Below are 16869 nucleotides of genomic sequence, written 5' to 3'. Positions count from 1 at the left end.
TCCTGAACATAAACTACATAAACATTTACAGTTCAGAACCTTGGTACTGATCTGCCCTGATTGTGTTTATATACGCAGGCTGTGCCAGGCTAGTGTCCATGTCAGGAGGAGGGAACCGAAATAATAGCGCAGAAGACAAGATGATGGACAGTGTTTTTCCATAAAAGTTTATTAGGCTTATGGTTGTTAAGTTTGATATGGTCTTAATGCTAGCTGAAATACCTTGGGCCTGCTGTCCCTGTTGATAAGTGGGAAGCTGAATAACAGTTTCGATATTAAAAAATAACGAGTCTGGAAGTCAGTGACCTTGAAAACTGTTAGTTTGACCGTATAAACTTACAAAAAATATTATGTTAACAATAAATAAAAACGGATATAAAAAAAGACAAAATATACAGATCTGACTCTGACAGGCGCTTATGTAAAAAATATGAGCTCTCTTCTCACCCGAGGCAGGCTGCTGGCATCCCCTCATAAACTGAGAAATGTGGCCGTCCAGAAGTGACATGCATTCCTGTTGCTTCCTGCTATTGATCATCATTTATGACCGAGTGTAAAACAGTGTTGACTTGCTGCAACAAGCCCTGCACTCTTTATCACAAGATCAACTCCAGATTTAAAAAAAAGGGGGCCATCATGTGGTGGTGTTATTTGTTTGAGCGTTTCCCATGACTCTTCCTGAAATATTTTTGACCTTGTTTTGTGGGGATGAAGGAGAAAGGTCTTGTTTGGTCCCAGGAGGAGTATAGTAGGAGGAGGCTGAAGCTCCTTAGTGAATATTTAAGATTTCACGTCATCCCACTCGGCCGGAGGACTCAAACTCAGCTTGGGTCCCGCTGATGGGAGGCTGTTAAAGTAATTAGACGACATTACTCTGACTGACACAGACCACATGAGAAGCACAGGGCCCACGCCTCACTCCAGACCTTGCCTGCAGCCTCCACAGTATATCTGCACTGCATATTTCTTTAAGTCCTCGAAGGTCAGATGAGACGATGTGTGTACTATCAGCAGGACTGTGCTGTCAGCTCAATACACTTCTCTGTGTTTCACCGTTGTCACTTTTGAATTATGAAGTTAATGACCAAAACACATTATTCTTCACTTATCCCCTGTGGTTTCTAACCAAGCGGATGACTTTGGTTTAACTTAATTTGGTTTTGTGATATCCATCCTATGTTGCTATATCACTATATTGGAGGTTAATTTTATTTGTGGTGGAAACATTTTACTACTCCTTTACTTCGCGTCATACACTGGCTTCGCTGTCAACTGTTTACATGGGGACTATTTCTTCTGTAGATAGTTCCAATGAAACATGTTGACAGGGAGGTCTGGTGTATGTTCTTCTCTACTTGTTTGCTCCAGTTAATCAAAGCTATTAGCCTCACACATGACATTCAATAAACATCCATTGGGTTTAGGGCAGTGGCAGAAATATCACAAATGGATATACTGTATATCACAAGTGTGTGTGTGTGTTATATTGCAACATCAATAAACACCGGGGTTAAGAAGTCAAAATACATATTTTTCTGCATTACCTTTTTTTAAGTTAAGTTAAGGTGAGCAAAGTGATTTCTTAGAAGTAACAATCTACATTTAAAGTCATCCATTGGATAAGATCAGGTTAAGATATAGGAATCCATATCTTAACTTTACTTAGAAAGTACCTATAAACACAGTTTTGCCTTTTTTAATCGCACTCTGACCATATTCGGTGACTTGTAACAGCAGCGTAGCAAATGACAAACAACCCAGAGAAGCTCGATTTCCAGGAAAGGTCGTTGTCTGCAAACTTTTTCCTTTCTGGTAAAGGAATCAGTATACTTAACGTTGCTGTTATTTCATATTGGGACTGACACACATGCTGGTTTTCAACAACAACATCATTCATTATAATCAGACAGGGAGCTTCCCTGGGGAGACATGGCCATCGGCTTTTTGGACCCTGAACATCCTTAAGGAAACATTAAGAGGAACTGTTGAAAGTCAAACTCCAGAGTATTTGGCAGCCAACCAGAGTCTCTTGAAGCCCTGGACTGCAAATGTGAACTTTGTTAATTGGTTGTTATTTGCTCATCTGGACAAAGAATGTTAAAAGTGCCATTTCAGTTGATTCATTTAAGTTCATCTGAAGGAATTCTGTTTGGCTCGGAGCGGATCCGTTCAAGTTTTTGCCTCGGTCAGTTCTTTCCAGATAGTTTCCAGAAGTGGCAGGAAATGAAACAAAGTTTTGCAGTTTAAGTGGTGAAACATACGTTGTACATTCATGCCTCATTACTCACACACACACACACACACATGCACACGCACACACACACACACACACACACACACACACACACACACACACACACACACACACACACACACACACACACACACACACACACACACACACACACACACACGTTCAATGTGTGGAATGTGTTCTGGTGTGAGTGTGACTTTCCAGCCAGGTTGCATTACGTCGTTAGTTTGATTGTGACTTGTGAGTCATGAGTCAGTCTGACATGTAATCTGGTCCCAACCACAAACACTACGGTATCTATGCGTTGGAGGGCTGAAGTAGACATGGGAGGAGACGAGGAAATAATACCACTGGGAGAAAAATGTACAGTATGTCTCCAAACCTGTGTTAAATGCTCAATGCACTGTCATTACTGTGTGAATCAGCAGCCCAGGTAAAGAGGTGAAGGCCCCAGAGAAACCCTAAAGCATTCACAGGATCAAAAAGACACCTGTCTGAGCAATAAAGTAGTTAAAGGGCTAAAATGTCAAGTATTTTCTATAGTCACGCTAGCAGCTCTTTGATCGCATTTTGGTTTTTGGCCAAAGTATTGGCATTTTGGACCTAATGGCAGCACTCTCATTTTCCCTCTGATGGTAATAATAAATTACATACCATGGGCCTGTAACAGCGAAAAGAAAGCTATTTTAAACAAAACGATTTACGGCAGGAAGACCGGAACATCCTGCATTTCCCAAACAGGTACTTAACATGGTACTTAATCCAAGTTTACCATTATTACTCTGACATAGAGCGGTCTCTCTTTCACTTGCTTCCAAAAACAAATGCACACGCTCGGCAAGATCTTTGGGACAGCCGGAGATGGTGTCATAAAAAAACTTTTGTCCAAAGGTTCCACTAGAATCAACAACAATTGGAAGACCAAAATGGTAACGTTGTGATCCTAAAAGTCACCCAAAGTGGTACCATGAATGTCTGAACCAAATTTCTGCACAATTCATCCATTAACAGTTGAGATATTTGAGTCTTAACCATGAGAAAACGGATTATAACCTTTAACTGCCTGCTAGAGAAACAGAGCAATGAAACACATCATTGTGTCGTTCCAGATGAAATGTGACGGCAGGATGAAGCAGCGGTTAAACCGATGACTGCATTCCTGGGATGGACTCTTCCCAGTCACTCTCTCCATCATTTGTGTTTTGTCAGCAGCTCTGGTTCCTCGGGACGCCCGTCTCCAACCCCCCTCCCCCCCAATGTGGTGATGTTTTCAGGCTGGTTGTTGTGACTCATGTGCAAGATTCAAGCACTACACGTTTGGAAATACTCTTCAAGGGAACTTTAAAATGTGTGTTTTACACCCAAAGTTCTAATAGGAAAATATAGAGCAGTGGCTCAGGGAAATAAAGGAATGTTCTGAAATTTTAGGAAAAACAAAAAAAAACGTTTGTAGGAGAATTATGAGCTATACTCTTAAATTCATATGTTACTAACAGACAGGTAAAAGAGTGTGGTAGTTCTTCTTAAATGGTGTCAAAAAAACAAATAAACAAGCAAATTTACCAAATGGTTAGAAGAAAGCATTAACTACATTGAGTTCCTACATTATTTTTTTTAACAAGTTGATGTTTACACAGGGTCATATAGAGTCATGTACCTCACCAACATGAGTATTCCTTCATGGCTTTAATTATGTTTTTATTAATTGCAGTATTTCGGTGTAGTACACCGTACTATTTACATTTCCAATAGAAGAACTGAATATTGTGAAGGATTTGTACAAACCAATTTAACTGCAGGTTTAAATCGTTGCAAGTGGATACATTTGAAAAGGTATCAAACCTTTGTCATTGTGATTCACCATTTAGATAAAGCGTTTTGGCGCTGCCTAGTGAAATATTTGGATATTGCATTTAAACCTCTTAGATGCTGCACCTTTTCATAAACATTTGTGGACCAGAGAATATGCGAGAAAGGACTTTCCAAGTGTTTAAATCATCTATTTGTTAAAACAGCATGACATAATGAAGTTTAAGACTGACAAAAGCCAGGCAGCACTGGATGGTGCAGTGGTGCTGTCATCATCTTGTGATCCAAGATGGCTGTTTACATTTGTAACTATTTTCATAAAACAAACAAGAGAACTGTCAAGAGGAGAATGTGTTGGCTATTCTCTATACCAGTTAGGTAAACACTGATTATATCGGGACTCTTAAAAATAAAGAAGCTATGCCACAAAATAACTTTTTAAAAGGACCATATGTGTGGGAACTCAATCCAACTATTGGTCAGTTTTCACAAGCACACATCTGGCAGCGATCAACACAAGGCACAAATGTTTAGGATGAGAAATACAGCCAGCAATCAAACAAATGAAAACATGTTCACGTTACTGGTATTTTTTTTTATTTTCTGAAAAACAAACCATAATAAAAGAATCCAGGGTATTCAGGGGTTATACGACTATGTGACGCTTAAAAAAAAAAAAAAGGGAAATAACATTCTTACAATGGAAAACATGGAAACTTACTACATAATAAATACAATCTTTTTTTTATAACACTATACAAGATGGTGAGTTACTTGAAGTGGGCCCCCATCCGGCCTCGAGTAACATGCAACACCAGATTTCTACGTAATTGGCAGGTTAAAAAAATCTTAACCGTGACCAAAGGTAGGTGGCAGGGGGGAATGTTTCAAGCAATACACAGTACAGACGGAAAATATGACAACCGAAGAAATAAAAAATGAAGAAAAAAAGGCATTAAAAAGTTCAAAGTCCAGAAAACTTGTTTCTTTAAACGTATCCTCATGTGTGTCCGGGTCGTACAGTCGTCGGTGTTAAGTTGAATAATCCTGCAGGAGGACAGAGAATTGTTCATTAGAAAAAATATTATCATAAAGACAGCGATCACTGTCAATTAATCGATTGAAGGAAAATCAATGAACAAATATTTTATCATTTTAGAGCAAGAACGCTGAATATTTGCTATTTGAGCTTCTAAAATATGAGGATTGAAGTATTTCAGTGATAGTGAACTGAATATCTGAATGAACAATCTTTAATTTTTTTTAATTTTCTGACAATATAAAGAGAAAACTAAATTGTGAAATAATCTAAAGTGGCTTCTAAAATGAAAGTATTTTAATATTCAGAAAACAAAACAACTTACAGCTCTCGGTTTCTTGTTCACCTTCATGTCGAATCTGCAACAAAACAAATTAAGGCTGCATTAGACAAGTACAAATCAATCATACAAGTTTGATGGAAGGTACCTATGTATGTCATGAATAAAAAATGAGCCTCAAACCAAGCCCCAAACAAGAACACTATATGACGATGACATTGTTCTTGTGCACAAATCTGTCAAGCATCTGAAAAGACCAGCAATGTTTTATTCAATTGCAGGCATTGGGGAAGCACAAGTGAAATGAACCTGGGGTAAAAAAAAGATATGAAAGTATCCCAGTAGCATGCAAGAATGTCTAATGGAGTCAGAGATGCTGCATGCTGATATTGGCATTCAAAATTAAAGAGTGAAGTGTTGGACATGCAGTATGACTAATTAACTAGCAGGCTGTAAAGGTGGAGTCAAACTCTATTTCAACTTCGGCAGAGAAGAAAAAACTGTGGAGAAGTTGCAGGATGAGGGTTTTTTTTTTTACAAGCAGGCAGGATGTATGCACCACAGGAGCAGCAAGTAAAATTCAGACTTACTCAAAGTCATAATCAAACATGGCAGAAGGACTGGGGAGGGGGGAGGAGGCAGCGTTAAGGAGGAGGAAGAAAGCAGCAGCGGTTAGTTCACCAACCTCAGTCTAAAGCCCTACTATGTCTACATTATACAGCAGTCCAGACTTTACACACAGACAGAGAGAGAGAGAGAGAGAGAGAGAGAGAGAGAGAGAGAGAGAGAGAGAGAGAGAGAGAGAGAGAGAGAGAGAGAGAGAGAGAGAGAGAGAGAGAGAGAGAGAGAGAGAGAGAGAGAGAGAGAGAGAGAGAGAGAGAGAGAGAGAGAGAGAGAGAGAGAGAGGCACTTCTTCACAGTGTGTTAGGTTGAGAGCACCTGCTGTGTTACTATGTGGTTAGAACAGTGAGGCCTGAGTCAAGGAACACAAGTTAACGTTAAAAAGGTGGGTAACACATTCAACATGAAAAACGCCGCAAAACATCTTATTAGACCTTCTTTGTATTGTGAGTGCAAAAAAACATCAAGATCAGCTCTGAACAGTCTCGGCTCCATGATCAAGAAATCCTGAAATTGAATGTCAATTAACAGTGACAGTGAACAGCGCCTGTATGGCTAAATCTGGCACATTTACATGATGGACTCTGGTGCTCATGTTGATTAATGTGCAACGTCGCTTTTAAATAAAGAAATTATGTGTATTAAAAAATGCACAGTGCGTCCATTATCTTGTACCTGTGTCTGTTTTTGTTCTTCCTCTTCTTGTGGCTCCCGTGGTGGCTGCCTGAGGATGAGGAGGAGGCGGCTTTCTGGGGCTTCAGGTCCTGCAGCGTGGAGTCTGCGTCCTCCGTGTCCTCCTGACTCGGCTCGTTCTCCTGGTTCTGCAGGTCTGGAGACGCGTCGCTTTCTGTGCCGCTGCCGGCTTCACCTGATGGGAACCAAACAACACCACAGACTCAGGGTCAGAAAGTACCAAAGACTTTGGGGGCGCCCTGAGCACATACAATTGGACTAGGGTTGAACTATGGCCTGGGCTGTTTGCTGCATGTCTTTCCTCTCTCTCTCTCCCCATTTCAACTCTGAGTTTGAAATTATCCAGTAAAGGGGAAAACACAGACACACAGAAAAATATTAAAAAAAGAAAAGAAAAGAAAAGAAAAGAAAAGAAAAGAAAAGAAAAGAAAAGAAAAGAAAAGAAAAGAAAAGGCCTATAATAATAATACTATATGTGAATGAAAGCTTTCCAAACCTGCTTGGCTTGAGTAAGTTACAAACACAAACTCACGTTTTTCATTCATGTGATCTGGAATCCCACCGAGTGCACAAACCGCCTGTGAATGAAAACAGAGCAAACAGTTACATTAGCAGTCATTTTCTTGTCATACTGCAAATGATCAAAACATATATTATATTGTGATGATAAGTCCAGTGACAGAGGGACTTACTGCAACTGATGTGACGGACGACTTGCTGAATAAACGCTCTGCTTCCTTGAATTTCCTATTCCTTCTATCAGTCTTACTATTGGAGTTCCTGTTAAAAAACCAAAACCAAAATATGATTAGGTCAGAAGCACATGATAAACTGGTATGACAAAGAGTTCTGGCCATGCACCTGATCATTAATTCCATAAGACTTAACTGTTAAACCATTTCTGTGTCATTGTTTTCATCTCAAAAGAAACCTTATAAGAAACATGGCTTATACACTGACACTTACTTTTGGTTGGTGAGGTACCGGTCCCATCCTCTAATGATGTTACCATACATCTGGGTGTCTTCTAGGTAGCTGCCTTCAAACGCATATATTTGTCTTTCCAAGTTCACCAGCGTTTCCTAGAATGTAGAATAAATCAGATTAAACTTGGTGTTAATTGTGACAAAAGGAGACATTACTGTGCACACAGGCTCAGACAGATGTGTGGGCATTTTGGTCCGTTCAAATTGTATTTCCTATTTAATTATGTTTCTCTTTCTATGGGAGTTGTTTTTTTCCAAACTAACCATGGATCACTGTGACCATATTATTGCCATTACATATTGTATTCCGTTATATTTTTTGTTTTGTTATGCTATAAATTGTAGGTTGAGGCAGATAGTTTTTTGACATACGTATTTCTATTGTATCTCTACTATAAAATGGGAGCAACTGCAACGAAACCGAATTCCCCCCGAGAATCAATAAAATATTTCTGATTATACAACTGTGTAGCCAAAGTATCGCGAGAACTCCGCGCCGCGGCTAAAAATGTATCTATGGTAATTAGCTAGCATATTCGGCTAACAACACTGATGCAATGCCAGTGAGCCCCAAAAGGTAATATAATTTAAATAAAAATTATAGCAAGACACTTGTGTTGCAAATAAAGTTTACCAACAGAGCAAACGTCAGAAATCTAGACAACAGCTGGTAAAATCACGCTCATGATCATATTGTCTTAACAGTAGCTCGCTAGCTAAGTTAGCAGGAGCTAGCACTCAACAGCGCAGCCGCAAACCGTTAGCAGCCGCTATCATTAGCTTAGCACTTAGCGAGGCCTCCGCTAAAGTTACAGCTCAATGTGATTCTAAACGGTAAAACACGTAATGCCACTTTAATCGTTGACGAGAACGGGGGAACATGAGCTTACAGCGAGTTCTTGTTTCCTCTTCACCAGCTCGGAAAGCTCCCGGCGGGTGTCCGGGATCTGCGGCGGGGTCGCCTTCGCGTGCATCGCCATGATGGATTGAGAAATCTAGAAACAAAATAGCCGCGGTGTTGGAAGTAAAAGCGTCTGGTAAGACAACCTTTTACCGGGAGATGGCGCTAAAAGACCGCAACGAGCGCGTCAGGTCCACGGTCAGCTGGATTGAAGCATGCATTGTTTTCACGTCTCCATAGCAACGACATTTACTGACCTCAACAGTAACTTTTTACCATAGGAAACATGTACCGAGGAACTGATAACAGTGAGTCTAAATGAAAACCTTATTTCATGTTTATGCTGAAAAATATACATAATGTGTGACAAAACCTTTCTTTTAAATCTCTTAAAGCCGTTGGGAACCCAGCTTGTAATGTCACATCTTCAATACCAACTAAATACCAAACTGTGGTGATAAAAAATCAAGAAAAGAAGGGGTTTTCATCCCAAGTGAAGAGGTTTCCTTTACACGTCTGTGTGGTACGGTATTTCAACACCGCTCTAAGATAGGAGACATGTTGTATTGATTTCACTTTTCACCATGTTATTGTTTTTGATACTTTACACACAGGCCCAACACACACACACACGCATGCACAAACAGGACCCCAACACATGTTTTTTTATGCATGTTGCCTTGCCCAAGAACTGGCACCTCTTCAGCTACAAGTCCAATTTCCAAGACTTTTCCCGTGCTGGACGGACAATCTAAAAATATTAATTCAACATGAATACAATACTGAGTAAAGTATCTATCTATATCTGTTTGTTTCAGAATGAAAATCCAGGACCGGGCAGCTATGGTTCTCTCCACGACACTGAATTCAAAAGTCCTTCCTTCTCAAAGAAAGGCACCACAGGCTTTGTCGCATCCAAGGTCAGTTCCCATGTGTTATGTGCACTGATTTCAGCTTCAGGCTGAACAGGGTTATGGAAACACAAAAATCAAGTTAAAAAAATAAATTATCCAACACTTCATATTTACATCCTGTCAATAATATAACTATTTTCTTAATTGTACATGAAGTCCAAGTAGATTCTCTCGATTGCTTGTTCACTTGCAGGAACATTAAAATTGCTTTTCTTGGTCTGTGACAGGCTGCCAGGTCTTTCAGTCACACACAGCGAGGCATCCCAGGACCAAATGAGTACAGCCTGCCCAGCTGCATCTCAGACAAGTATGACTTTAACGTTGGAGCCTCCAGGGTGTTCAGGCTGCCTCTGGCTGTGCCGCAAGATGGTCCCAAGCACAAAACCCCAGCCCCGAATCAGTATGATGTATGTATTTAAATTATTATTATCATACTGTACTCTGAAACCATGTTGTGTGTCATGTAGTTAACATGAAGCTTTTTTGTTTCCTCAGGTCAGTGGTGGTGTTAGAGAGAGTTACTCCACTGTGGTCGGTACGGCGCCTTTCCTGTCAAAAACTGGACGCAACTCTTTTGGCATAAGCAAACATGGGCCATCACCATGTAATTAACTCTATCCCTACAATAGGTTTTCCATGTTATTGTGTTTTTTTTTTTATCTTCCATCTTTCTTTATTTTAAATTGGGTTTAGCTTAGTTTAATCTTGCATCATGATTTTTTTTGTGAAGGCCATTATGAAGTGAACAAGAATGCAGTGCAGGAAGGCTCTAAGGCCGTCTTGTCCCCCTTCAAATCAACAACCCACAGAATCCCTACTCCTAAGGACCAACGTGTCCCAGGACCAGGAGCCTACAGTCCCCATCGGACCCCCGCCCCGGTGAAGAGGACCGTCCTGCCGTGAGTAAACACACAATGTTTATTGCTTTGGGTAATAGGTACTTCTTGAAAATAGTCAAAAAATGTGAATTCTTTTGACTTTATTTTAAAGGAGAGGATGTTACTTGGCAATATCGGCCCCTGCTCTGATTGTTCCTAAGGACCCTCCCTTTCCAGGCCCGGGGCAGTATGACATAGCGGATTATAACGGTCCATCTAAACTGCCAATGCCCAGTGCTGCGTTTGCCTCCAGAACTGAGAGATCACACAAAAAATACGAGATGAGGCCCGGTCCAGGTAATGTCTAATTTAAAATGCTGTTCGCTTCTGAAAAAACTAGACAAATACAGGTGATGTGATGTATCCAATGCAGCTCCAAAAACCTCACTGCTCCCTAAACACAATACATTTATTCATTCAAAATGGCAGAATCGCCTGGGATACAGACTACTGTGGTTGTGATTTTCACTTGCTAGTTTCCTTATAGTAGTCACATGCTAATCTGTGCATATTTAAGTAAACTGCTATTAGATTAGGTTTGCAATAAATTTGCATACCTGTGCCTGGAGCTGTTGAAATTTAGTGTGGTACATGTGGAAAATTGCTGACTGAAGTATATTTAAATGAGGCCGGGTAAGGCTTAGTAGGTCCGCATAAAAAATTTATGACAAGAATTCATTATAAAGTAACTTCTGGAGTCTGCTGAGGGCTTTTTGCTTTAACCCCATCAGTCCCAAATTTTAAGTCTCCCAGTTTATATAAATATCAAAGAAACATGTATAAAGTCAAGGAATAGGCTGAAAAAAGGTACTATTTTTTCTGATATTTATTGTTCATAATGCCTTTGTAAGTAGTTCACATTGTAGGTTTTGACAAATCAAATTTTCATTGTCATATACTTGACCGTAGATTATCACAATCTACATGCAATGCAGTCGGTGGATGATTCATTTTAGTTTGGAGCCAAAGTTAAACTCTGTCTTCCTCTTTCCAGGTTTCTATGATCCTCGATGTGTGCCAAAGCAGTCCTTCTTTTACAACGACTCCAGAATCTGGATTCCCATGTGAAGCTCTCAAGGAAACCTGCGCTGCAGATATGTAACTTTTCCACATCTGAATCTATCCATATTAAAATGCTTGACATTTTTTAGATCAGTATTTGTTGAGAAACAATTATTCAAATCTTAATAAATGTTTGCAACCATTTAGTAAACTTCAGCCCTTAAGTTGGTCAACGAGATGTTGTAACACTGTCGGGATATTTTGGAAGATGAAATATTTTAATTATGTATCCATAGTGGCGAGTAAGGGAATGTCAAAACACATAAAAAGCCACATGTTTTATCCTCACCCCAGTTTCGTGATGCTTTAATGTGGAGATGCAATAGCAGTTAATGTTGCTGCAGTTGCCAACAGCTGTTGCTACAGTCTGTGGTGCCACGGTAACAGCTGAGAGCTTGAGATGACACCGCCATGCCAACTGCTAGAGGGCAGGCGGAGGGGTGTGAGTGTGACTCTGTATGTGAGCAATGTGACTCACTGGGCATGAGGCAGGGATGGTGGCCTAACCCAAAACACAAATGGACACAACAGTCACTCCCTTATCAGATGCTATATTGTTGGTGCAACACTTTTCTGAACCTTTAGATTGAAATTGAAGTTTGGTGTCACCAACGAGAATTGATGTTTTCATAATTAAAATATATCAAATGGTAATGTGAAAGGGCCCGTTCGTAGTTCGCTGCAATCATTCTCTGCTCATTGTTTAGATGTCTGGCTGCAACTTCACTATTTTGGCTCCATCTCCTCCCTTTCATGGTTTTGTTTCCAAGTGCAACAAGCAGCTGATCTCAGAGACAAAGATGTATAACCCCACTGTGCACCACTGTCTTAGCAATGAGACAGCAGACACCCCTATATCCATTCTTTATGCTGAGCCAAGCTAACTGTCTGCTAGCTGTAGCTTCATATTAACCATACAAAAGGGGTATGAATCTTTTCTAGTTCTCCTCCATTCACATTTTCAACAGTATGATCCGAAATGTCAAACTTTTGCTTTAAGACGATTATTATTTTTATTTTTTTGGGTAATGCTTTGAACATTGACGAGGTATTTTGTGTTCCCCATAAGCGGCTGTTCCGCTCCCTGGAAATGTCTGAATAAATCAGCATGGTGCCAAAGAGATGATATTTATACATCTTGCTTATTTCCATCTGCACAGACAAACGATGCGCTCCAGTTTACATTGCACTGTCATCTACATCATGGAAGGAAAAATCAGTCTGAGATTTTTCCCCAGCTCCACACACCAACTGCAGACATGCTTGACTCCCACACTATAGCAGCTGTGGTTATATTCAGGCTCTGACTTCAGCAGTGTGCTCTCCAAATATGCGTACTCGCCCTGTAAAACCAAACCATTGTGTAATGTGCACTTGGGGGATTTTTACAGTGAAAAAGAGCGTTTTATAACTCTTTTGCAGACAGAAAATGAAGCTCAGGGAGGATCTAGACGAATGTTTAAAGTGTTACTGCAGGCTTTATGGTTGGCTTAGAGTTTTTTTTTTCAAGTGCTTTTGTGGTAAAGTGTGTAGGAGGGGCCATTAGCTACATGCCTGTGTTGGTTTATAGGAGGCTCTGTGAACCTCCCCATGTCTCAGTCAGGTGCGGGCGAGTACCGACACGCACTCCCTCCAAGGATGTCTCATTGAGAAAACTCTTTGTTGTAAGAATAGTTAAAGGATACGCAGATTGAATAGATCTTTGATCTTTCAATTAAAAATACTACCTTAAAGTGCCCGAACCTTGAATAGATTCTTCTCTAAATGGAACCAAAAATAGTCTGAGGGATCCAATAAAACTCCTTCTAAATTGATGCAGTGAAGAGCGAATCATGTCAACTTGAGCTTAGTCTGTTGCCTGGCAATACATCAGTGGTTTGAAAGCCCAATTTGTTCTGCAGTAGTTTTGAGAGTCTTATGTTAAACGTTTTAAAGACATGTGGTGTATTTATTGAGTCCTTGAGAATCAGAACATGAAGTTATTATGACATATTAGGTTTGTCCATCAGATTTTTTAGTTTTTTTTGGCCATGCTAGCGGATGACAATGAAGGTCAATTGGTACGTCCACCACCACACTGCAGCCTTACTGAGCCACATGCTAGGTAGCTATAGACTTTAAATTATGTTATTTAGTTTTATCGGTGCTTATAAGGTGTATTATATGTCAACCAGTTCATATGGTGCAGTGAATTGGTTTTGAGACCGGTAGTCTGATAAATGAGGTCATTTTCTTGCTCTGGTTATTTCCTTGAAAAAACTCCCCACCCTTTCTCCCCCTTTTATACCCCATGACTTACAGTAGCAACATTTTCGGTAAAAACAACACAAGTTTCCAACGTGATCTGTGTCGTCAAGCGTCTCTCAACATGTCTGATATATGATTATTCCGAGGAAGCAGATGGCAAGTCGAGATGACAGACATAAAAACGCTGCAAGAAACACTGTAAGGCTATCATTTCGATACAGTGGCCTATCTGTCTAGTGTGTCTTTGTATACTTCTGCTTGGTGAGGTGTAGTAAGAGCTGTGTTTCGACTTTTCAAGTCCCTCTTACTGCACCAACAAATAATGTTTTACTCAAGGCTCTTTAGACTCAACAACAGAGACGTTTGTTCCCTCACAGGCACCGCCAGTTCAGATCCAAATCCATTACATGTGATTGCGCTGCTTCTCTTCCCTTGTCATGTCAAAGGGCGATCAGTGGATTGATTAGCACTGTTTCAGCTGCACATAACAGGCTTTATTTGTCTGTACCATGTTCAAAAGGACTATGACTAGAAGATTGATTAGATAAAAAAATAAAATTTTATTAATTTATTATATTTATACAAACAAAAAACAACAATGAAGACATGAGAAAGACCTATAATCCCCCCACTCTCCCCTACACTCTCCGTGGCACCAACTAAAACCTTCAAGTTCTTTGGTATTGCATTGTGTGATCATCCTTTGATTTTAGGCCGAACCATAAGAACTAGGTAACAGATAAGAACCACAGTGGATCCTCTGAAATGTCGAGGAAGTCTCTATCATCAGCCGCAGACCAAGTGTTTTGAGTCCTGAGGTCTATGAAGTCTTTGGCGTCTCCACTAAAGCTAAGTGGGTCATGCATATTTTATCGCACATACATGTGGCCTTTTAGCATATAGTATCGCTCTAACATGTCGCATTATCTATCCTACTCTAAAGCGTCTCAAAATGAGAATTCCGAGAACGTTTTCTAACATTTTAAACATACATTTGTTTTCAGTGCAATCCTTTGTGTTTTGCAAATTCAAAACGAAAAAAGGAACACAGATAACCTCATCCATAATTCATATACATTTTTTTATCCAAATGACCCAAAACAGCCTTGTGGGTGTGATGTGGTCAGACTATTTATAAAACACCTCTTTTAAAATATGAATGATACTCTTCCTCAACCTTGCATAATGCACCTTTTGCTCGTCTATCTTCGTCTATATCAGATCCAATATGGTCCAGCACTTATATAGGCCCAATATAATTCAATATTAATCATATTTAGGCATTCTCATAATGAGCTGTTATTACAATAAAATGAACCCCCCAATGTCCTACACCTTTCATACTGGGTTAGTGATTGTTTCTTATACATTTAGAGGCCTGTGTATTTCTCTCTCTCTTTTAATTAGATAAGACTGAGCAGCCGATTGACCTCCTGGAAGATTGAACTGTGTCTTCCACAGTGGCGGGAAGGTCATATCAATAGTTTATGAGCCTGTCTTCACCAATACTATGAGCAGCATACAGGCAGATAATGCCCTGTCACTTTTTATACAAAGGGAAATATGATTTGAACGTATTTTTTGCAAAACAATTGATTACAGAAATAATGCTTTTGATGATACATATGGGATGCTATATCTATTCAGATTTGACCTTTTGGAGGCAATTTTGTGTTATTTTCTGAGGTTTCTCCTTTATTACCAATTTATGTAATCAATATTAAAATATTAAGTATTTTCTAAGTATGTAAATAGACCCATGTCTTTACTGTTACAAACTGTTAATTACCGTATGCCTTATTACTGTAATTACACATAGCCTACAGTCGCTTTAATACGCTGTTATGACAACTGACCTCGCTGCAGGCAGCAGAGATGATTTCAGCTGCTGGAAATCATCTGATGGATCAAACCATTCGCGGGGTCCAATAGTTAAAGGACTCTTCGGTCCTGTTACTGCAGCTAAAACCGACAACAGAGGCCTTAGGGCGAATAAAGTGTATCACTGCACGTTTTTATAGCTACTCTATGTGATATTTGTCCCGTTGTTTGCTATGTAAATGAGTGTGTTCCCTCGATAAACAGTTGGTACAGTCCAGTTGTCCGGCATGTGTTTTTTCGCTGCCATCGGCGGCGTCAAGCTCATGCGAACCAGAAAGAGATGACAACCGGAAACTGAGAAATATCTTCAAAATAAAATATTTATCTATCTATCTATCTATCTATCTATCTATCTATCTATCTATCTATCTATCTATCTATCTATCTATCTATCTATCTATCTATCTATCTATCTATCTATCTATCTATCTGTCTGTCTGTCTGTCTGTCTGTCTGTCTGTCTGTCTGTCTGTCTGTCTGTCTGTCTGTCTGTCTGTCTGTCTGTCTGTCTGTCTGTCTGTCTGTCTGTCTATCTATCTATCTATCTATCTTTTTTTTTATAAAATCTTACTGTGACACCCGAATATAAACATTCATATGAAAGTTAACTGAAGTACTTTAATTTTATTAAAAAAAAATATATATTAATAATTTTCTATTATTATTAACACTTTAACCATAAACAAATGTTGTAATGTGCGTTTCAGTTTAAATTCATCAATTATTCGGATTATATAATATTAAATAGATAATTGCATATTTCTCTTTTTATTATATTTTATTGTAAAATATATATTCACATTCTCTGATATTGTATGCCTTTACTCATGTTCTCGGTTTATATTTATTGTGTGAACCATCAGACCACGGTAATGTCCTAGTAGACTATGTGTGAACGCACCTGGCAATAAACCTTATCTTCAATAATAAGAAAAAACAAACATTTACTAAATGTTTTTATGTGTATAACTCAAGAGGAAATAAAGATTTTTTCGTTTTTTTTAACTTTGAAAATATAAGAATAAAAAGGTTAATTTACTATATATTTTTTGTTAGCCTACACCTGCATCTCAGCTCAGTCTCCTATAGGTCACACGCCTATGCCTACGCCAAGTCAACTGAGGAAACCCCAATTAAATCTCTGGTAAGTGGATCCTGTGCCCTAATGATCATTCATGAATTCGAATGGATGCATTTTATTCTGAAATTTCTGAGCGGAAATTGTTATCCCACGCTTTGTAACTTGCCTAACCTGCGGCTCTCGGGACTGACTGGAGCTTTTTATTCCCGCACTGTGGATTTTC

General features: G+C 39.4%; 2 protein-coding genes across 2 annotated transcripts; one reads left to right on the top strand and one right to left on the bottom strand.

Annotated features, from left to right (window-relative positions):
- Window positions 1–4699: 4699 nt before the first annotated feature.
- On the bottom strand, window positions 4700–8662 carry meaf6 (MYST/Esa1-associated factor 6; the record flags this gene model as incomplete). The annotated part of the gene is made up of 7 exons (XM_080045050.1): window positions 4700–5110; window positions 5428–5461; window positions 6679–6871; window positions 7229–7274; window positions 7389–7476; window positions 7663–7778; window positions 8573–8662. The coding sequence occupies 7 exons, from the start codon at window positions 8660–8662 to the stop codon at window positions 5096–5098; spliced, it is 582 nt and encodes a 193-aa protein (XP_079901176.1). The 3' UTR covers window positions 4700–5095.
- A 207-nt stretch (window positions 8663–8869) lies between these two features.
- stpg1 (sperm-tail PG-rich repeat containing 1) lies at window positions 8870–11443 on the top strand (the record flags this gene model as incomplete). The annotated part of the gene is made up of 8 exons (XM_080045825.1): window positions 8870–8891; window positions 8979–9106; window positions 9402–9503; window positions 9725–9904; window positions 9993–10101; window positions 10228–10396; window positions 10488–10672; window positions 11370–11443. The coding sequence occupies 8 exons, from the start codon at window positions 8870–8872 to the stop codon at window positions 11441–11443; spliced, it is 969 nt and encodes a 322-aa protein (XP_079901951.1).
- Between the last annotated feature and the right edge of the window lie 5426 nt (window positions 11444–16869).

Source organism: Ammodytes marinus (genome assembly GCF_949987685.1).
Source record: "Ammodytes marinus genome assembly, chromosome: 17".
Classification (NCBI taxonomy): domain Eukaryota; kingdom Metazoa; phylum Chordata; class Actinopteri; order Uranoscopiformes; family Ammodytidae; genus Ammodytes; species Ammodytes marinus.
This window is presented reverse-complemented; position numbering and strand designations above follow the sequence as displayed.